This window comes from Maylandia zebra, linkage group LG7 (assembly GCF_041146795.1).
Source record: "Maylandia zebra isolate NMK-2024a linkage group LG7, Mzebra_GT3a, whole genome shotgun sequence".
In the NCBI taxonomy this organism is placed as follows: domain Eukaryota; kingdom Metazoa; phylum Chordata; class Actinopteri; order Cichliformes; family Cichlidae; genus Maylandia; species Maylandia zebra.
The window spans coordinates 51,739,212-51,761,932 of NC_135173.1; the positions used below are offsets into that span (position 1 = coordinate 51,739,212).

Genomic DNA, 22,721 nt, shown 5'->3' on the forward strand with positions numbered 1-22,721 from the left:
TCTCACTGTGATGGCATCAGCCACACATGGATAAATCAGTGGATTTGTTTACTTTATTAGTTTGTTTTGCAGTTTTCTTCATTAATATAATTATGATTATGATCTCAATTGCTAGTTTTGAATCATCTCTATAACATGATTTTCATATTTTTAATTTTATGGCCCCATTCAGAGTTAAATAAAGCAGGGTATATTTTGGAGTCCGCCTGCCTTGTGATTGGCAGGTCGCTACCATATGAGCGCACAGAGTCACTCGATTTCTCAGTCAGAGCCAACCATTGCTTGTCACCTCTGGTTTCCAAAAACCAAGACGCTGATGGTGAAAATGCTCAGCTCCAGGCTTCAAAACAACAGTTTATAAACAGCTCACATAATCATGGTTACATCTGTGTTTTACGTACTGTCTATGAGTTTAACTACCCTGCAGTGAACTAAACAGCACTGTCAAAGTTATGCTCCCATAATATTTGGAATTATCTGGATCACCATTTTTAGTATCGCTTAGTAATTATTAAAAATATAAATAAAAATCTGCACAGTTCTTTCACATTTTAGCAAACACAGACAGAAGCACAATATGTCACCACTCTGAACAGAATGGTTTTACAGTCCCTGCAGAGGCAGGCTCACCCAGTGAAGACGAGGCAGAGCAGGGTGCAGATCAGAATGAGGACCTGGTTAAACATGGCCGAGTTGGTCCTCTGGATCGCTCGATGGACATCGTTCTACCATAAACAACATACAGCAGTTATAGTTAAAAACCTATTCATTTTCTTCTGCTTATCAAATTCAGAGTTATAGGGGGAGGCTGAAGCCTATCACAGCTGTCACAGGACGAGGGTACACTGTTGTAGGGTTAATACACAGAGACAGATAATAGGTCACATCTAGAGTCAATTTAGGATCTCTAATTAATCCAACCCCATGCATGTTTTTTGGATTGTGGGAGGAAGCTGGAATACCTGGAGCAAACCCAAGCAGACACAGTGAAGGCATGCAATAGGACCAGTCTGGATTTGAACTAAGCTCCTGCCTGTTGTGAGGTGACAGTGAGTACTACCACTGGACCACTGTGTTTCCCAAGGATACAAATGCTTATAATCAGTGACACTGCGTCTACCCCTGTTCCATTTAATTGTGAATTTGTTTAGCGGTTGCAGATGCTTCTACTCTTGTATGCTCCCCACTGCAGTCTGCAGAGCAACATGATAAAATGCACACAGCACTGAAAATAATCCCTAATGAGCTCCCTCCTGTGTGCAGCACAAACAGAGCAGAACCAAAGAAGGATTTTTTGTTGTTACAGTGTGGATGTCGGGGAGTACGAAGGCCTTTATAAATCAGTGCAGTTAAAATGTCTGAAGTAAATCAATAAGCTGTTGAAAACTGGTCATTAATAGACAAAATTCAGTTAACTGCTTTGACTTACGATCATATTCTCCAAAGCACATTTGGCCAACCAGCAGTTGAGAAACACAGGAATGAAAATGTTCCTTATCGAGGGCCAGAAAATCTGAGGAGAGGTAGAAAACACTTCATTTCAGAGTTTTCTCAAACAATAAAAATCTCACAGCAGTGGGTCATATGTCTGCAGCTTAAACGTGCTACCTGTGAAAATTAAAACTTTTAAGTATTACTGTGTAACGTTTTTATACCCAGAATCATTAAAGAGGAATACTCTGCACTGTCTTAGTCAGCTATGATGTTTGTAGTTCTATCTTCTCTGTCCATGTAGCTCAATCTGCACAAAATGTCAGTGTTACCTCTCTAGTACTTGTTGTAGTTGAGCATTTTCATATAAGAGCTAATCAAAGCAAGCATGCAGCATTAATTACAGCAAGGGCAATGATTTGAATGTTGATGACCCTCTTGTGACAGGCAGATGCACACTTGTCCTGCACATTGATGTAGTTTGGCACCAACAAACTAGTCCTTAATGAAACTTGTTTTATCTTTTAGAGTAGCAAGGCCAAGACTTCTTTAAAGAGACAATTCTGCTGAGCTTGAAATGATTATTTTTTTCTGGCCATCTGGCCACCACAAATCAAGGTGCCATCCATTAGAAAGTACACCCTCTTTAGATTCTATCTATCTTAATATAATCAAAAAACATTATCTTAAGAACAGATAAATACATTTGGAGTAACAACAACATGACAGTAAACCTAAGCAGAAGAGTGTGTAAAAAAATCCAGTACACCCTACCAATCGGACCTAAGAGGTTAAGTAGCAGCCAGGTGCTGATTAAGAGACCATCATTATGCGTGAGTACACCTAATGAGGGTATTACAGGAGCAGAAGTTTTTGCAGTTTGCTGGTCCAGAGCATTCAGTGTGCTTTAACACAATACGGAAGACGAAAGAACTCAGCAACCATCTTTGAGAAGCAACTGCTGCTGCTCATCAATCTGGGAGGGAGTATTACGTCCATCATTTATACAATGCATACAATCCTTCATACAATGAGAATGATTCTTCAAAAGTGGAAAACATTCAAGATAGTAACCAATCTTCCCAGAGGTGGACATAGCATAACACCTTATACCAACTATCAAATCGTCACAGTAGAGGGGTGACGATTTGTTTATTTTGCAGCAACAGGTGCTGGGGACCTTGCAGCCTTAGAATCAACCACAAACTCCTCTGTATAGCAATAATTCCAGAGGCCACATGTTTAATGACCTCAAGTAAAGCATCAAATCTATAACAAAGTTAAAAGGGAGTTTTTCCTTTCCACTTTTGCCAAAGTGCTTGCTCATAGGGGTCATATGATTGTTGGCTTTTTTTCTGTATGTATTATTGTAGGATCTACCTTACAATATAAAGCGCCTTGAGGCGACTGTTGTGTGATTTGGTGTTGTATAAATATATGGAATTGAACTGAATTGAATTAAAAGAGCTGTGCATAAATAAACTGCAAAACTCAGTGAACTGAAGCAATGTTGCAGAAGAGAGTGGGCTAAAATTCCTCCACATCAATGTGAGAGAGTGATATAATCATATAGAAAATGGTTGCTAACTATTAAAGTTATTGCTGCTAAAAGTGATTCCACAAGCTTCTGAATCATAGGATGTGCTTAATTTTTCATGGAGTGCTTCTGCATAATAAAGCACATTTCAGGGTTGTCATGGTAAAACTTTTACCGTAATGATGAAGGGAACTGTGTTGATCATCTCTAGAAGAAAGGACACCTGGAATATCTGCTCCCAAATGTTCCCCTAAAAGTAAAAACAGGCACAGACTTTTAACACTTTCATCTGTAAGCACACAAAAGACAGTGAGTCACTGCAGAGATTCATTGTTGTCTGTCACCCTGCAAAACCACTTATTCCTTCACCTCAGCCATATCCTGCAATTACTGTCTGTCTTTAATGTAGCCTTGACAAATGACTTGGTCTAATTGCACCACTTATGGATTGTCAATCTAGCACATTGTAAGTGATTAATTGTACAGAATGCATTAATCATGTTTGAAGCCAGAGTGCTTTTTTTTAGCACACTCTGTCTTACCTTGTAACTCAGATACATTAGTAACATAGTCTCCAGGAAACTAATGATGGCCACAATCACCTGTGCAAAAACAGGATATAAGACATACTTAATTATTTACAACAGCGTTGTCACAAATAATCTTCTAAGAATGACGCTCACCATGTTTTCACATGATGATCAGACATTTATGGTTTGCATTAGACAGTCAAATATTTGGTCAACAGCACAATTGAAAGCAGAGATGGGATCACTCCAGTTGCAACACCTGTCAATATGTTGATGTTCTGACACACGACCCATGTAGTCACTGCTACACTGTTACCTGATCGTGTGAGTACACATGGGTCGGAGAACCCCCGTCTTTAAAAATCGGCCATCATTTTCAACTACACACCTGTAAAGTATCTTGAATCTTGCACGGTTGTGACGCTATGCTGTTGAAATCTGTCCACAGACAGACAGACAGACAGACAGATATACAGAGAGACAGACAGACAGACAGATAAAGACCTGCCCGAGAACTCAAAATGGCTTTGTGGTAGTTCCACTTACAGAAGATGTTTCCAGGACAATTTGTCACAATGACACACACATGCACGCACACAGACACTCACAAGGTACAAACTGTACCAGCTGTGCCAATGAGGCCGGCAAACACACACACAAGTTTATGCAACTCAGTGAAAGTCATTGAAAGTTTTGCTTTATGTGCTCTTTCTTCTCTTGTGACTCACTTGAATGGCCCAGACAGGAAGCTTCCTATCCACCCAGAAGATCAACTCCCTGACAGAGAGAGCACACAAGAGTGACAATTGTACTACATTTAACAACAAATTCCCTCCAAATCAAAGAAAAATTGTACATGATTGGTGTCTATACCATCAGTGACAACGTGAGATAAACAGAAGACCAAGCTGGCAGGGATCTCTTTACATAAATGTTGATAAAAAGGGAAAATCCGATAATGAAAACACCGATGGCCTGCCAGAATAACTAATAAGGTGAATGGAAGAAATGAGGTATCAGACCAAACAAAGAGCTGAAAGAAATCACACCTTTTGCTGCTTACCAGTTAATTTCTCTGTCCTGCACTGAACCGTTCCACTGACAGTCGACACTGTGGAGTAGTGATGATGGTAAGGGAGGAAGGCAGCAAAATAGCAGGAAGTGAAACATGAACATGGGAGGATTTCTGCAGCTGAACTAGATCGTAGACACGTCAGTTTATTAAAGCAAAGTATGAGTTCCTAAATCTTCATACTGAATTAAAATAGAATGCTAGATCTTTTCACACTTTTAAAAAATTTTAAAAACTTAAATATGAAACATACATTTATTTATTAATGATCATTTGATTTGTGTAAAAATTAAAGCACACAACAAGCCAATTAATCAAGTTAACCACCCAAAGGAGCTGGCCAGCTCCTCATAGATAACTGTATGGAAAAGAGAAAAGGCTTCCTGTTCTGTCCTATAAGCAAATCTTTGCTTTATCTATTGGTCCTATAAGACATATCTTCAGTCATCAAAGTTGAACCTTTGTTATATTTCTCATATAACAAAACGCTTTTATACTCACACCTACAGCCAATTTAGAATCACTGGAATTAGTATTAAACTGAAATGCCTGATGTTTGGACTGTGGGAGTAAGCCAAACTAATTCTGGGAGAAACCATGCAAGCACAAAGGGAACATGCAAAATCCACACAGAAAGGCCCCACACTGCTGGTGGAGTCAAGCCCAGGAGCTTCTTGTTCTGAGGTGACTATCTGTGGAATCAAACTCTGATTACCAGTTATTCATGGTCACAACAGCAGATAGATAAAGCACAGCAAAAAGTTGATGGGGCAGACACTGGAATGAGACATTACCTCTACAGATCACCACTGACTGGCCTAAAGTTATCTAGAGTCACTGAGAGGCGACTCTAGATGAACAGATGCAAACTGGGAGGTCTGCACTCGTTTGCGTGTAGCAGCTCTAGAATTGGCAGTTTTACACATAATATTTATTCAATTCATAATAATTTGGTTTTTAAAAAATGAGAAAGGGACCACTTTCATGAGTAAATCATAGTATGTGACATTTAGGTCTTATGATGCGTACAATAGATACAGTATCCTATATATAGTATCGCACATGAGCATGCTGTGTCATCTAAATGACACCAAAGGAGGCTGCTGTTGCTGTGATTACGCAGACTCCAGGGCTTCTAAATAGATATTATGATCCCGACCTGTGGAACAGTCCTCCTACATATAATATGCAGAGCAACCTTAACCAGTAACCTTATATTCAGTACTCAGTACTCGGCATTTTATTTGCAGTTTAGCTTCTTTTTTCACCTTTTTTTGTTGCTTTCCTTTAAAGAATTAATCAACTGCAATGGATGAATAACAAATCTTAACATTATAATTGTTTTTTTCATTTTTTGAGAGTGTTGTGATAGCATTGCGTTAGAATGTGCTTGATAAAAATCCTCGACTTGACCTGAAAACCTTTATTTTAAACAAACCATTTGTTGTTGCCACTGGGAGCGTTTTGCTGTGCAGCGCTGTGGCTGGCGCCTGCGCTCTGAGCGGGGTTGTCTGTCATTACTCTGATGATGTACAGCAGACAGGTGAGCAGCTTCAGGGAAAAGTTGAACACACGAATCCTGAGGCCTGAAGGCAAAAGAAAATAAGATTTGTATAAATAAATCTTATTTGTAAGTAAGATTTATTGTGACAGTGTGTACATAGGCTTTCCTGTGTTTAAGTTTAAACTGTATTTAACACAGTGTCATTTCTTCAGAGTAAATCTCTGACAGGTAAGGAAAAAACATCTGGGATTCTCCACAGGTGTTCTCATACAATGGTGGAAATAATCATTTGATCCCGGGCTGAATTTGTAAGTTTGTCTCTAATTTTTAAAATATTTTTATAATTTTTATAGTTTTTTGGAGAGAGACAAAACATCAACCAAAAATCCAGAAAAAACAAATTACATGAATTATATCATTGATTTTCATGTCAGTGATTCTTAAGCAAAGTCTAACTTAATACTTGGGGGAGAAACTTTTGTTGGAAAGCACAGCGGCAATATGTTTCTTGTAGCTGGTCACCATGTTTCACACATCTCAGGGGGAATTTTAGCCCACTCCTCTTTACAGAAACTCTCTAAATCCTTTAGGTTTCGTGGTTGCTGCTTGGCAACTCAAAGGTTCAGCTCCATCCACAGATTTTCTCCAGGACTGAGATTTGGAGACTTGCTAAGCCATCACTCCATCACCTTAATTTGCTTCTTCTTTAATCACTCCTTTGTTGGCTCTGTGGTTTCTTTTAAGTCACCCATCTTCAGTGTTCTGGCTGAGAGAAGAGATTTTATGGTACACTGCCCAGTCCATTGCCCCATTAATCCATCATCGGATTGCCCCAAACAGCCCCAAAGCACAACGTTTCCACCTCTGTGCTTGACTGTGGGGATTGTGTTCTTTGGATCATATTATTATTAAATATTTCATTCAAAATAAGACACACAACTACAACGTCGGAAAAGACCCAGGGAAACCGAGTTGACGATAGAAACCCTGAAAACCACAAATTCCACACCAGAGTCTCAACTCTCGCGGCTTAAGATGGGCCTGTACATGTGCCCAATTGAGCAGGGGACATGGCCTGTATTTATATAGCGCTTTTACTAGTCCCTAAGGACCCCAAAGCGCTTTACATATCCAGTCATCCACCCATTCACACACTGGTGATGGCAAGCTACATTGTAGCCACAGCTGCCCTGGGGCGCACTGACAGAGGTGAGGCTGCCGGACACTGGCGCCACCGGGCCCTCTGACCACCACCAGTAGGCAACGGGTGAAGTGTCTTGCCCAAGGACACAACGACCAAGACTGTCCAAGCCGGGGCTCGAACCTGCAACCTTCCGATTACAAGGCGAACTCCCAACTCTTGAGCCACGATCGCCCTGCAGGTTGCAGCAACATATCAATCTATATCAATTCCTTACAGTGTAGTAGTATGTTACCAGTGGAGTTCTTGGTGACTGTGGCCTCAACTACCTTAAGATCATTATCAAGCTCCACCCATGTGGTTTTGGGTGATCCACCACCTTTCTCGTGATCATCCTATGAGGCAAGATCTTGCATGGAGCTCCAGACTGAAGGCGACTGATGGTCATTTTATATTTCTTCCATTTCTGAATAATCACACCAACAACTGTAGCCCATTCCAGCCTTGTGCAGGTCTACAATCTCATCCCTGATGTCCTTTGGCAGATCTTTGGTCTTGCCCATGGTGGTGGAGCAGTTGGAATGGATGAAACAGATTCTGTGGGCAGGTGTGCTTTATACACATAATGACTTGAGATCAGGACCATCTCTAATTGCTTGGCTGATTTTTTGATTGATTGCAATTGACACATACTACCAATCTGCAGGAATCAGAATAATTCTGGCTGGGTTGTAGAGGATCAAATACTTATTTCACTCAGTGACATACAAATCGATTCACAATTCTTCATATAATGAGTCTTTTCTGGATTTTTAATTGATATTAAAATTAATATATAACTACCATGAAAATTTAAAACTGTTCTTTAGAAGTCAGCAAATGTACATATTCAATCATTATTTCCCCTTCTTTACACATTTGGGTCTTATTATGCACAGCTTTCTGGGTTTGCTTTTGTCGCGTTGCCCTTTAATGTGCCCTTTCAATTAAGCAGCACTCATCGTAAGAACATGAGATGGTGGCCGGTACCATCCACTTACTTGATCTTTGGTTTTTGATGAAGAAAAGCTTCAGGCGCTCCTTGAAAGTGTTTTCGTTCACATAAAACTCTACCTGCACCCTAACAGGTAAGAGAGGGAGAGAGACAGTCACACAAGAATCAGCAGCATTAACAGAGATACGAAGATGTTTTTCAAACCGACGACCTTAATACAGCATGAATATTCATAATGCTGTTTTTGTAATTATCTGCCTGAGGAGAGTTATGTAATTATCTGTGTCTGATTTAGTTTCCAATTACATGACAGGACTCCTGTAGGCCACGCAGTTTCAACTGAAGAAACCAAAGAGCAGCTGCTAGGGTGGAGCATCATTTTAGCCAGGAGTGAAGTTAAAAGAGACGAAGGTAAATATTTTTGCACATTTTTTGTATGCAAGACAACAACATTCATATTTTAAAAGGAAAAGAGAAGAGAACAGAGCCTTTTTTTTCTATTCCTCTGATATCATCATTAAAAAGGTCATATAGTAGATGGGAACAGTTTATGCAGATATCACTGTGTCAGTGACATCTATCAGTGGCATTGCTAGATTTCCATATCAGACCAAAGCATGTTTTATGATGAGAAACCCAACATCCAGAAATGGAATGAAAAGACGCGCTTGTGCATAAATGAATATTAGATTTGTTTCTGCACCATCCCACAGAAGGATTACACATGTTGTGCGAGACATTGTGCACACCCGTTTGTATTTGCTATTAAGAATGATATAATGAAGATGAAAATGTATATTCATCAGTGACTCCTTTACAAATTAACTGTGGTTATTGAGAAAATATCTTGAGTGTGAGGAGATTCATTTTTATTCTGGTATGCCTTAGTAACATTTTCAGTATCTCTCATCCTAATCCTGTTGCTGCTCATATTTATGCTAAATTAGAAATCACTGCATCTCCCCACACAGCTGCGTTTGTGCACTCTCAAAGCTGTCAAAGACTGATCCTCCTGCATCCCTGTGACAGCATCAGCCCATCCATCAGGTTTTGATGTGGAGGTCCAATCTAGTTTGAGTGCCTGTGACATTTTTTTCAAACTGTCGTGACTCCCAAGGAAAAACAACACGGGCACAATGAGAACATGAAAACTCCCAAAAAGAAGACACTTCAAATGTAAGACCCTGTTGCCAACAACTGACTGCCTGTGCTGTTGCTACTGTATCGCTTGGCTTATTACTCGTGCCAGCTGGTGAGATGCTTGAGTCAATATAGTACTGTGCAAAAGTTCTGAGTCACTCCTATTTTCTTATATTTCTCTTTGAAGGAGGGAGACTTACAACTTCTTTAAGGTTGTCTTGAGGAAAGGTTCACCAGACTTTCTGAAGGTCTTTCAAAGTTTTTCTTGCTGTTTTTTCACTAATTCACATTGTGCCTACACATACCAGAAGCAACAAGGTGATTCCCAGAGAGCTCTTAGCTAAACACTTGGTATATATCTGAGGAAACGTGTTGCAGAGGAAACAAGGTTTGAAGAAACTGGACAGTCAAGTCCAGGATAGCTGAGGATAAAATCAGAAGTGGCAGGTCTAATGAAGTACCTATAACAGATGAACAGTATTTTAAAGTCATGTCATTAAGAAATAGGGAAGGTAAATCCAGCAAAGACCTGACAAAAGACCTGGGAGTTGCATCTAGCCCTTCCAATTATCCATCTTCCAATTATCCAATGAAACCTTATCAGAAATGGTCTCAGTACAAGGATGGCTGTCAAGAAGACATTCTTAAGGAAGCTGTTTGGCAATAGCTTCATTTTTCAGCGAGGTGATAATCCCAAACACAGTTCAGTAAAATCATACCACACAGTGAAAACTAAAACACACCAGGATCTGCTGAGAATTGGCCTCGTCCTATCCTGTCCTCAACATTATTGAAGCAGTGTGGGATCATATTGACAGAGAAGGGAACAAAAGGTGGCCAATATCCATAAAAGAGCTTTGAATGTCCTCCAAGAAGCCTGGAGAACTATTTCTGAAGACTACATAAAGAAATGACAAGAAGGCTAGGCTAAGCGAGTTGAGGCTGTGCTGAAGTTAAAGGTGGTCAAACCAAATATTGACTTTTGTTAGAATTCTACCAACTCTGTTTTATCTCATTTACCTTATTTCCATCTATGTTTGCACAACTCAATAAATCACTGCATCTGTTTCTCATTTTCCTAGTAAAGTATTAGGAAATGAAGAGTGACTCAAGACTTTTGCACAGCGCTGTATACCTCATCAAATTATGCTAAATCCAAACTAGCTGGGTTTAGGAGAGATTCCTTGGGAAAAAGAATCTCGCTTGTAAGGGGCTGGATCTTAGCTGAGCTGACACGGGCTGAAAGATGGGAAGAACCGAGGACAGCACAAACTATTACAGGGCTAACACAGAAAGAAAGGCAACCACCACACACTCTCACATCCACATGTCCATCCAATTTAAAACCACAAATTAACTTAACAAGCATGTTTTTGGACTGAAAGAGAAAACCAGAACACCAGGGGAAACCCACACAGGTAAAGAAAACAACAGTGAACCAGGAGGTTTAAAAACAAGCTTCTTGCTGTGTGGCAAAAAGAGAGAAAGTGCAAAAACTCCTTTGATCGCTATGAATGAAAGAGAATTTCAGTGCTGTCTTTGCAGTACTATTTTCTGATGCATGGGCATGGGAAGGTATGAAAAGGAAGGCATGAGAGAGATTAGCAGGATTTCAGAAAGGGTGAAAAACTGCAACGCTTCACTGATGCTCCATTAATCTCAAGTTTTGGCTTGTGGCTGAAAGGATCACAGTGGAAGGGAAAGGGCGGTGTGGGTTGTTGGATGCGGCACTAAAATGGCTATTACAGTTCTTCACGACACTAAAACTACATCACAGTGATGGAAACCCTTCAGTGAAAAAAACTGAGAGAACCGCTCTGCGATGAGAACTAAAAACATCTGTAACATGGGGCCAGCAGCGGGACAGAAATGGGCTCTGGAGGCAGAAACACTTCAAATGAGAGGCTGTGCTGTCGTATATGAGAGTCCTACAGATTGATCTCTGTCTGTGTCTGTCTGTCTGTCTATCGCGTCCTTATACCCTCCCACGCATACATAGGCCTAATGGGTACAAGTAATGGCCCTTAATCAGCTCCTGTTGAGCACACAATTACGAACTGAAGAGGTCTGATATTAGTCATACTGCAGTGTCACGTCGGAGTTTCAGGCAACAAGACGCACACTTCTGTGACCAATTAGATCTTTTTAAACGCTTGCTTGTGGCTCAGCGAGTGTGTGTGTGTGATCATTGCCTCGCTTTCATTAAATCAATGCAGCTCGAGGGGTTCATCAATAACAGCATAGACCTGTTGCTTCCAATCCAAAAGGCCCATTCATCAATTGACAGAAAATATATGGATTAATATATATGTAAAAAGTCCTCAAGCAAAAAGTCCCAAAAATCTTACAAACTTTCAGTTAATTTGTTTTTTCTTCTCATTTATGTGACACTAAGCTGACTTTTAAATTACCGCTAAAACAAATCAATTATTGGTACGACTGAAACAAAATGTACAAAGATTCAGTTCATGTGCGTCTCAGCAGTCAACATTTGCGCGTTTTCGTGACTGAAGACCTTTCCGTTTTCGACTACTTTAAATAGTCACCTTGCAAATTCGCGAGTGGGGGTTTTCACACTTGAACAAAAGAAGTACAGGAGTAACTGAGAACATAATAATCCACAATAGCGACCTTAAGATACCGTTTTACTTTCTATAATAGCAGAAGTGTCGATGCGTAAAGAAGAAATGACTTTCTGATCCTGGCCCCTATAAATAAATAAATAGGAAGGTTTTTTTTTTTTGTTTATTTTTCCACCTCTTATCAAACTCCTGCTTATCTCCTAATAACTCCTAATACGTAATAACTACGACTCTTCCCGCCTGAAAATAATAATTCACAGCAAAGAGAAGGGGAAAAAAAAGCCGTGGACAGCATTATTCTCCCGCCTCTTTACCGGCGCATCCACTTCCATTAACATTTGGACATCGTGCGCACTTCGGAGGGTAAATTCTCCTCTCCGCGTGGCCCTACCTCTGCCCGGCGTCACCACTACCAAACGTGTCCGACCTCCAGGTTGGGATGAGGATCTCCGGATCCATCGTGCAGGACACCTGTAGCTGCGTCGTGCAACCAGTTTGAATTCCTACAGATGACCAACGTGCCTCACTGCAGCTCTAAAATACCAGCGCAGCACTGCCGGAGGATGAACTGATTTTAGCTTTAACTTATGAAACGACACGATAAAGATAAGAAGATAAAAATAAGAAACCATAGACGAAGCGGCTTTTTTTTAATATATTTTATTTTCAGATGCTTGTTGGTGTATTTTTAGAAATATATTCCCGCAGCTCGTTTTTATTTTTTATTTTTTCCCTTCTTTGCGCGGGCCTGTTGCCACAGCAACGTTGCTTTGACAGGAATAACCCTAACTGCTGCTGCTGCAGCATGGTCCTCTCCAGCAGCACAAAGCTGTAAACATTCACTGTGCCATATCAGAGAGATTGTCAGATGAACTCGGATTTGTTTTAATTTGCTGTTGGCATCAGCAGCATGTCAGCAGACTACCCTCAGCCTGTTGGAAGGAAGTTTTCATGACTCGGAGCTCGTACAGTCTCAATGAATGTGCCGCCTTACCGTCTGTTCTTCTGTCTGATCATGCTAAACACAAGTTGGTGATGACGCTGGCTTTGCTCTGCAGGATGTGGTGGATTGAGACAAAAACAGAAAGATGATGCACTTTTACAAAAAGAAAAATGAACAGGCAGTGCAGATGAAAGGAAAATCAAGAGGACTGATCTGGCAGTCACCCTCCCTTCAGTCTCCCACCTCTTTGTCTCCTCTAAATTTGCGATGTCTGAAGTACTAATTTATAGATGACCTTGCCCCCAGCAGTCAGTGCTTTTGAAAATAGGAGGAAAGGCCATCCCTCTTGAACCCCCTTTCGCCCACACCAGTACAGCCACTCAGTGTGGCTTCTGAGTTGCACGTGAACACCCTTACATCACAGCCTCTGCCTGTAAGACACCTCATGGTGTTCAGGATCACAAAGTTTAGATAAAAATCAGGTAGGGGATAGTCAAGGCAGGGCAGTCAAACATAAGGCTCGGGGGCCAGAATTGGTCTGGCAAAGACTCCAATCCAGCTCAGTGGAAGGCTTTGGAAAATCTAAAGGGGGGCATAGATCATGAACGTTTAACAGTATTTTCATGTTTTACAGCTTTTTCTATTAATAAATAACTTTATCATAGCCATTTATACTACTTTAAAAGTTACATAATAGATAAACAATTAATATCTACTTTAGATATTTTCTACTACAGACAAAACAAGCTTTAATATAACACAAGACAGTCTGGGCAGTGGACCTTTTCTGTTGTTTTACACATTGATCATGTAGCAAACTGAGACATATTTTTGAAATTGGACTCAGTTGTGGCAAATTATGTTGCCACTACTGAGTGTTGATTCCTTTAGAAAGGAACCTTTGAGTGAGGGATGATTCCCCGGACAGATGTGACCGGTGACATTTGGGGTTTCAAGACACAGCTCTTGACTTGACCACTGGAACGCTAACCTGAAGCATCAGTCCCCTATAAACAACACTATCTCCTAAGGACAGAAGATGCGCTCATTTGCAGGGACAGAACAGAAAAAAAGACGGGAAACCATTTAAATAGGAGCTGGAAAGGTTTGGAGCTTTCTCGAAGAGAAAACGAGGATAGCTGTGAGGACAGCTGGAGAAAAGGTCATTTTTGACTAAAAGCATTGGCAGAGCTTGTTGTTATTCCTCATCAAACAAAACAGATATGACAAATATTACAAACAGCTCTACAGTCTGAAATGCTTGCTGCTGCTGTTATCACTTCTAAAATTACATCTGATCATACCTCTCCAGCGGTCCATCTGGAGAACACGCGATTATGCACTGAATAAACATCCCGAGGACGTTTTAGCTTTTTAGCTGACTTACCCAAATTATGAACGTCAATTCACTTCAAAACGTTATGCTGTAAGAGAAAAAAGAGTGCCTAATTCTTATTCTTTGAGTTTGTGCTTAAACTAATGAAGAAGGTCTCTAAATTCCCTAAAGTAGAATGTTTTTTATTCTCAGGATGGAAACCAGTGAAGCAGATCTCAGAAAAACAGAAGCATCACACACAGATGCTGCAGCTGAGTAGAGCGCTGAAGGCAGAAGATGAGGAAAGACAGATAGACCGACGGAGAGATCTCATTTTCAATTCTGACAGTGAAGTAGGTCGCAATGTTGTCGCAGAAAAGAAAAATGTGTTTCAAGTCAAACTTCTTCAATCTTCAAATACGTACACAGACACCTGCTCCACAGCTTCTCATGCACCTCCCTCTTATTCAGCACCATGGACAGCGCCGCAAATCCTGCTACGTTTCTGGCACCTTTTAAACACAAACGCCACTTAGACCGGAAAAAGAGAACACTTCAGACTGCGCTCCTACGTGCTAAAGTCTGGAGGGGGCAAACACTGGTAAACACTCCATGAACAAAGCCTTTTCAGCAACTACAAAGAGGTGAATCAAGTGGGATTAAACTCCAAATAACAGTATTTGTCAGGAATAAAAAAAAAAAAAGGTCTGGCAATCAGCACGCTTGATAAGTGAAAGCAACATGCGCGGACGACCAACAGAGCTGTGATGAGATTTAATTCAATTCAATTTACTTGTTTTTTTCACCCTGTATATGTCTTGGGGCTGTTGCAAATAAAACACTAATAACTTACATAAAATTCAAACAGTTGGAGTCAAAAATTAACAACAACAGCAGCCACTTAAAATAAAACAGGGGGAATAATGGATGTGTGCTCTTTTTTAGATGTCGTCATTTTACACTACTTCACTTAATGCTTTCATAACGTTTTATAGAGGCTGACCAACATCAATTAATCTGACAATTTATTACCACAGTTATTAGTAATAGTAGATTCATCTTCACAAAATGGTGCGAAAAGAAACCAAGGTCTTCTTTTCTTTATTATTAGATTTACCCCCAAATAGTCCACATTAAAGAGGATTAAGCAGCATTTGTTTAAAGATTACAGCTGCTTGCTTTGGGATACAAAACTAAGTAGGACAACTAACCGATTCTGACAAAAAAACATCCACCGTTTAACTCAACTGTTACACTTGCTTGCTGAGAGAGTGCTAGTTAGCAAATAATGTTAACTAACTAACATTAATCATTCACTAAAGTAAAGCAAAAATGAGATCAATAGCCAATCTTATTGGGCAAACAGCTGTTTGCTAAACGTAAAGAAATGGTGCATTGAAAGGATAAAAAGCCGGCATGTTAGCTATAATACTTATAATACTTAAAGTAACAACTAAATGTTGAAATAACTCAAATTAGTAAACTACAAATAGCAAAACAGCTAATTATATATGACCAAAACCTAAGAGTTACAAATAAATGTTGCAACAGCTCAACTTAGATGAGTAAAAAGCAATAAACAGCTAACACAGGTAGCTCAGCTAAGGGTCAATAGTCAAAATAATTTGTTAAAAGTAATAGGCAAACAGCAAAAGTGCTGAATTTAAGAGACAATTACCTGAAATACGAAGCTAAATTCAATGTTGAGAAATTGCTAAACTGGTGTATAGACAGCTGAAATATTAGGCTACCTATAACACCCATTATAAAGGTTATATGTCTATGAGCTGATGCGTCTGTCAGAATTGTACAAATTTTAAGTTTGACAGTTTCTTCTCAGCTTACTTCTTTCGGTTCCTGACCACCTCAAACACCACGTCTCAGCCAAGTTTGTGTGTTATAAGCAGAGCTTCCTGCCTACCTGTCATCATTCGGGAAGCTCTGGTCCCCAAGAAGAAGGTCTCTGAAGCGGAAACGGGGTGGCAGAGGAAGCACCTCGCTCTCTAGCTGCTCCATCTTGAGAGTAGAGATGTCTAAGATAACCCCAGTACTGCGGCTGCTGTTTTTGGTCTGGAGTGGGGCTGGGGATGAGCTGGGGGGAGGGACAGGAGAAAAGTAAAGAAACAGAAGGCAGAGAAAGTTGTGCAAAAGTGAAGGAAGCCAGTTGAACCAATGTTGAAAGGAAACAAGAAGCACAAGGAGAAGGAAAGGAGGCAAGGAAGGTAAACATGGGATGGAAAAGTGCAGTTGACGGGGCCCGGGTATGGAGTTACAGAAAATCAGACCAAAAAGGATAATGCCCCTAATGAATACTTTATATTGTACTGTAAAGTTTATATTTTTGTATTTTTAGTAAAGATAATCCCAAACAATGACCTTTGCAGCTAAAATCTTTGTGTAATGAAGAACCAGCCAACATATGTTCACCTGAAGCACCATGCATTGTGGCTTCTTCACTATCCTGGGACAGAAGCAGGGACAGGCTAAAATGCTGCTGCTGTGTGATGATTCAGGCTTAAAAGCAGAAATTAGCATGCATTCAAGGTTATGTCGCTCCTGTGCTTCTTACAGACCATAGAAGACAGACCTGAGTACTTTCCACAACTTTATTAATAGGATTTAACTTTGTTAACAGAAGCGTTTGTTTCTTTAGATTAACAGAGTATACACATGCTTGCATGAAATGGAAAAAAATACCCTTTCTTTTTAGACACGGATCAAAGTGCCTTCTTTCAATTCAGGGCATGTTCATGTAGTGGTATATTTTTTACATTGTTGTACTATTACTTCACTTTTCCAAAATATCCAAGAGTATTTTGTCCACCACCAGGTTCAACATATGGCTCAGCTTCAAGTACACATCATTCATATTATGAATGATGATTATGAATCACTATAGATTCATAACTTGGATTAAAGTTGATCTCAACCAGTGGGAAAGAAAGTAAAAAATCTTCAGCTGCTGTGTTTTTCTGAATGGCTGCAGATGCTGAGACACATCTCTCTAATGTGCAGCCCGAAAGCCTGAGTAACATGCAAAGGTTAAGTACAGCATAGTGGGATTTTACCTTTACTGCTGGAGAAGATGATGTGGGAAGATGAACTGATTCTGTCGCTTGAAGAAATGAGATGAATTAGAAACTCCAGAGTGAAGTGAGCGGCGTTATTTATGCCTTAATATTTTTAACTGTGTGGCTGTCGCAGCATGGATGGATGCTTTTGTGAGATTACACTCTTGCTTTTAATATTTGTTAAATGATCAGCGCCGGTCAGCACATCACCTCCATAATTAAAATATTGCATCCTTTGATAAAATATGACTCATTGCAGGGTAGTTATTAATGCAAGTGAACCTGGTTTGGTGTGAAGACGAATAACGTTTTCAGGCTCTTAGAATTGCACAAAACAGAATCTCCATCACTGTGTCTGTCAGCTTTGGTCCTCCATTAACCTTGTCAAACTTAATGCATGATTGATGAAGGGGATGTTTTGATTTTGATACTGTGATTTTGTTTAACTCATCCATCTAAGCAAATACAACCCAGGAGTAAAGTTCACCATTCAGCTCTCATAAGATAAGTGAAGACATGAAAAATGTGTTATTACATTTAAATAGTTCAGCACGTATGGATGCATGTGATATATCTGTATGGCTTCAGTATCCATTTTTTAAGAGAAGATGGTTTTTGTTTTGGCCAAAAATCATCCCAAATGTTCTTAAGAAAGCATGTGCGTGCATGGGTCAAACCAGGCATCACCAGCCCTGGTAATGGATTCATATGAGCTGCAGATAATCTGTTATCTATAGGCCAACACTGAAAGCTGAGACAGCACACCGGTGAACAGCTGGACACAAAACAGGTGATGACGGATGAGCAGATTGTGTATGGATGAGAAAAACAATGCAACACGTTTACGTCACATCAGTCACATTATTCAACAGGCAAATTTCCTGATATTTTTTTTTAGAATCAAATCCCAAACTAACCCGCAAGTGAATATACTTTAAAAAATAAATAAATAAATATATATATATATATATATATATATATATATATATATATATATATATATATATATATATATATATATATATATATATATATATATGAATACAGGATCTAACTTCATCCTCGTCAATCACATAATGGATGAAGTTCGCCGGTTGAGGCTACTTGGAGTCTCTGAGCTGTTGCTTGTCTTACCGTGGCTTGTGGTCGTTCACGCTCCCGTCATCGTTCACAAATGACTGATTCACGTAACATTCACTGCACATTTTGGCCGGAGATCCGGCGCTGCCGTCGGACTGGAGTGCTGCGGTGGTCGGCGTTGAGTCTCCCTTGGCGAAGTCGTCTTCCTGGATTAATTGCATCGGAGGGTGATCTGCCAAAAAGGAGTGTACTCCTGGAGATAAAACACGCGCTCCTTTAAAAGTGATTTTGACCGTGCGCGCGCGCGCGCCCCTCTCACCTATCCAGGTGCATTTCGAAGGTGAGTTTGTGTCAGCCTACGCACAGACAGAGGCTGCCAGCGATGTGACAACTCTTCAAACGGACACGCTGAGTGAAATCATTTGGCTGTCAGCGTGTAGAGTGGGAAACACTGTGGGACGCAGAGAGGACAGGTCTGCAGCAGCAGCGAACATCACAGCTCTGCTTATTGAGGTGCGGGTACACCTCATGACATAACTGTCGAATTATCACCCAACTCTTGATGATGAGGGAGACAGAGACGGAGAGAGAGCGAGAGAGAGAGAGTTTAGCACCATCTGTTGGAGGCTCTGAGTCTCCTCAGAGACTCCAACAGAGCTCAAGTTGAAACGGGAACATTAACATTTAGGCAAGGACACAAGAGATCAGCGCATTTCAGCCTTCAACATAAGCATGACCACGGAGTCTGAACAACGCTTGGACTTTTTATTTATTTATTTATTTATTTATTTTAAAAAGCTTATATTGTGCTGTACTGCTGTTTTTATTGGATGTTTGCCATCTTAAGCAATTGTGGTACAATCAAGCAAAAATACTGTTTAAGGGGGAAATGCATTCAGAGTGCAGAAGAAAAAGTGTCAGCAAAATCCACTTCAAGCATCACAAGTAAACATCTGCAGGGAAAATAGCCCAGCTGTGTTTGATATATAGATATTTTATGAGGGTTGTGAGACAATGAATATGTTAATTAATCAATCAATCTAATCTAATCCGCATTGAAACAAATGCACACAAAATCAGTGAAAGCCATTATATTCCCATGGATAAAAAAAAATGTTGACCATTTCCCCTTTTAAAAGGAGTAGGAGGAAGCTAATGCGTATTATATCCTACCTCTGTTTAGCTCATCTTCTATATCTGCTTTGATCACACCTTACAAAATGTACATAGATGCTATAAATAAATATGGCTATGTAATACATGGTCCTTTGTTATATATATATATATATATATATATATATATATATATATATATATATATATATATATATATATATATATATATATATATGTATATGTATATATATATATATGTATGTTATATATATATATATGTATGTTATATATATATATATATATACATATATTGTAAGATCTATGATTATATAACTACACCTGTCCAAAAGTACTGCTTTATCATATGTCATGAAATACAATTATCCATTTAATTATCCATTTTAATGTACAGTACAACCACATACATATTTAACACCCTACCTCATCCATATAGTGTATTATCTGCATGAACCCAGCCATACCACTTCATATACAGAATGCATTGCCATGATAAATTCAATAATTCTAACTTTCCTGCAACACACTGGTGATGGGTTTGTGTCTCTTGCTGCTCTGTTATTCCACAGCAAGTAATGCCAAGCGAGATGACAAATTATAATAACAAATTCATAAATGGAAAAAGACATATTTAAGAGTATTTATTTGCCCCCTTCCACAAGTCAGGTCATAGTATAAAAATGCACACACAGACACAGTTACATGATATGCATCTATAGACTAATGATGGTGACTGGACGATGCCCACTCAAATGAGCTCTCTCCTTTGTGCCTGCTGTCAGTTTTCTCTCAGCTGTAATGAGCTGAAGCAGAAAATCACCCTCCATGCAGAGGAAACCCCGCCATCTTTACCATCGCACAGCAGGGGAAAGATGAGAGCCCAGCAGCTTGGCAGGTATTAACGTGCAGCTTTTCAAAATGCACGAAGACTCCGAATATGAAATCTTCAGACTAGCTGAGTCCAAAAACTGTTTCGAGATGTCTTTCAGTCCCTGTGTTATAATTTTATCCTTCAGGAGAAGGTCACTAATGATGAACACTAAACGATATGTGGGAAAAAAGAAAAAAAGAGCATAGCTGAATGATTTCAACAACACATCCAGAAGCGCCAGAAGAAATAATAAAAATAAATAAATCTAATGTACAGAGAAAAGATTGACTGACTGGATGTTTTTTATTATTTATTTCTTTGTTTATCTGATGACGCAAGCTGGAGCAAGTATGTACAAGACGTGGGTGAGGTGATATGATTCACTGGGACGGCAGTGACACGAGGTTGTTGAAGAGTTTGAAGCCGTTTGGGATTGAGTCAGTCATTCTCACTCCGGGGAAACATTTCTAATGCTGTAGATAAAGAGTGCATACATGAGATTAAGGGATTCCACCGGGAGAGATGTGTAAAGGTTTGATATCGAAAATACCACCAAGCGCTTGCTCACAGGGAATCATTGGGTTTCTCTCTCGTATATTACCAGGTGTAAGTGTTGTTGTGAACTGGCACTTTATAAATATAACTGAAGTCAGATTAATTGATGTGGATTCATTTTATATTTATGCCAGGCAGTAAAGTCCAGCAAAATGTTTGTAGGCTTTTGCTTGTCAGCTTGTTTTTCAAATACTGATCACAGATTCTAGATCAGAATGAAAGAAGATGGTCTTTGAAGATCTTCGAGGGCTTTTGAGTGTGTTCAATCCTTGAAAAGAACGTATGCAATGTGTATGGACATTCTTCACAAAGCACATTAAACACAACATTTGCGCTTCAACCAAAAACCTTTTGCATATGACTACAGTAACATCGTGCTAAAGCCGGGCTGATCTCTACAAATAATTACTGGATTGCAATATAGTCTTATTCCACTCATTCATTATCTCAGGTGAATCCAGCAGCTATGTATTTAGTATAGTGAAATTAAGTGTTAAGTGTTTGTTATGTAGGTTGAAAAAACTCCTAATACTTTCTTATACTTGGATTTTGTACTCTGACCTAATGTCAGCAAGCAAACATGTTCAAAATAAGATTGTGAGAATGGAAAAAAAGCCAATAATATTTAAAAAAAAATGTCTACAGACATCTTATCTTGATTTTCTGTAATTTGTGTGTGTTGTTGGAGGAAAATATTAAGAACAACAGTGATTTTTTTTAGCAGGATTATAGATGTCACAAGTTTCACAGTCTAACTGTGGGAAAGATAAAGACGCTCTGCCATCCAGACAAAAATTTGATGAACTACAATATTATATTATAAAGTATAAATTAGAAAAAAACCCCAAACATATTTAAGTGGTTGCTGGTGGCTTGTGAAAACTCATAAATTCTTCTGCTAATCAGTCTTGGTGCAGTTTCGAAGCACTTCGTCTGTTCCCGAGTCACAGCATAGAGTTGAAAAGTGATTTTTGTAGAACATCATGTCATTAAAGTGACGTTAACCTTTGCACATTTGGATAAAAAAAATCTCCTCACTTTAGATGTTCTTGTTAAATGTGGTAAAATCAAATTAACTCTTGAGTCATGGCCATAAACCCTAAAACAAACAAACACAAAAATCACAGCAGCTTCTAATATTTAAATTATAATTTACTTTTTCCTACAGCCTGAGTGAAAATTTGTGCAAGATGTAGTGATAATCCCTCTCAGGTTTCCCAATAATTTTCCCAACTAGAAGCAAGGCCACGGCTACGTTGAGCTTTGACTTCAAAAAACAAATCCGTTCTTTCCTCTTTAAGTGTGTGTGAAAAATTTGGAAGTATTTCAAATATACTGCATTTAAGAAAATGGGACAAACACACAAACACAGCAAGCTTCAGCCTCAGTCACCGAGAACACATAACTGTGTTCCAGCTGTAGATGCTACAGCTACAGAGCTGCTTACTTCACGTTCTGCCAGCTCTGTATTTACAGTTGTAGTGACGTGACACACCGATAAGGATGAAAACGACCAGTGTCTGTAACATCTATCATTAGCACAAACTGCACTGGTTTTATCTTCCGTGTCTAAAAGCGTACATAAGGTGCGATACTATCTTCAGTGAGAAGTTGGACCTTTCCCCTGTGCCATCGCGGTCTCCATCTGGTGTGCGGAGCCACTGTACTGCCCTGAGCTCGAACTCTCCACTTCGCAGAGTTCAAATTCTAAAGGAAACCTAAAACAGTAACACGACTGTTGCATTTGGTTTAATTTTTCTATGTTAAAATCCTTGTACTTTCCGATTTATTGGGTTTTTAGTTTGTTTAAAATTTAAATTG

The 22,721-nt window shown here is 39.4% G+C and overlaps 1 protein-coding gene across 1 annotated transcript in view; it reads right to left on the minus strand.

Annotated features, from left to right (window-relative positions):
* The window catches only part of kcnt1a (potassium sodium-activated channel subfamily T member 1a), a 42,916-nt gene extending 24,056 nt beyond the window's left edge, over positions 1–18,860 (minus strand). Inside the window, exons 1-10 of the mRNA XM_004549763.2 lie at positions 18,395–18,860; positions 16,111–16,281; positions 8,256–8,335; positions 6,009–6,156; positions 4,562–4,609; positions 4,227–4,275; positions 3,511–3,570; positions 3,144–3,218; positions 1,430–1,513; positions 631–725 (exon numbers count right to left, since the gene is read on the minus strand). Of these exons, the coding sequence (XP_004549820.1) occupies positions 631–725; positions 1,430–1,513; positions 3,144–3,218; positions 3,511–3,570; positions 4,227–4,275; positions 4,562–4,609; positions 6,009–6,156; positions 8,256–8,335; positions 16,111–16,281; positions 18,395–18,561 (977 nt within the window). The 5' untranslated portion in view covers positions 18,562–18,860. The remainder of the gene's footprint in view (positions 1–630; positions 726–1,429; positions 1,514–3,143; positions 3,219–3,510; positions 3,571–4,226; positions 4,276–4,561; positions 4,610–6,008; positions 6,157–8,255; positions 8,336–16,110; positions 16,282–18,394) is intronic.
* Positions 18,861–22,721: the final 3,861 nt, after the last annotated feature.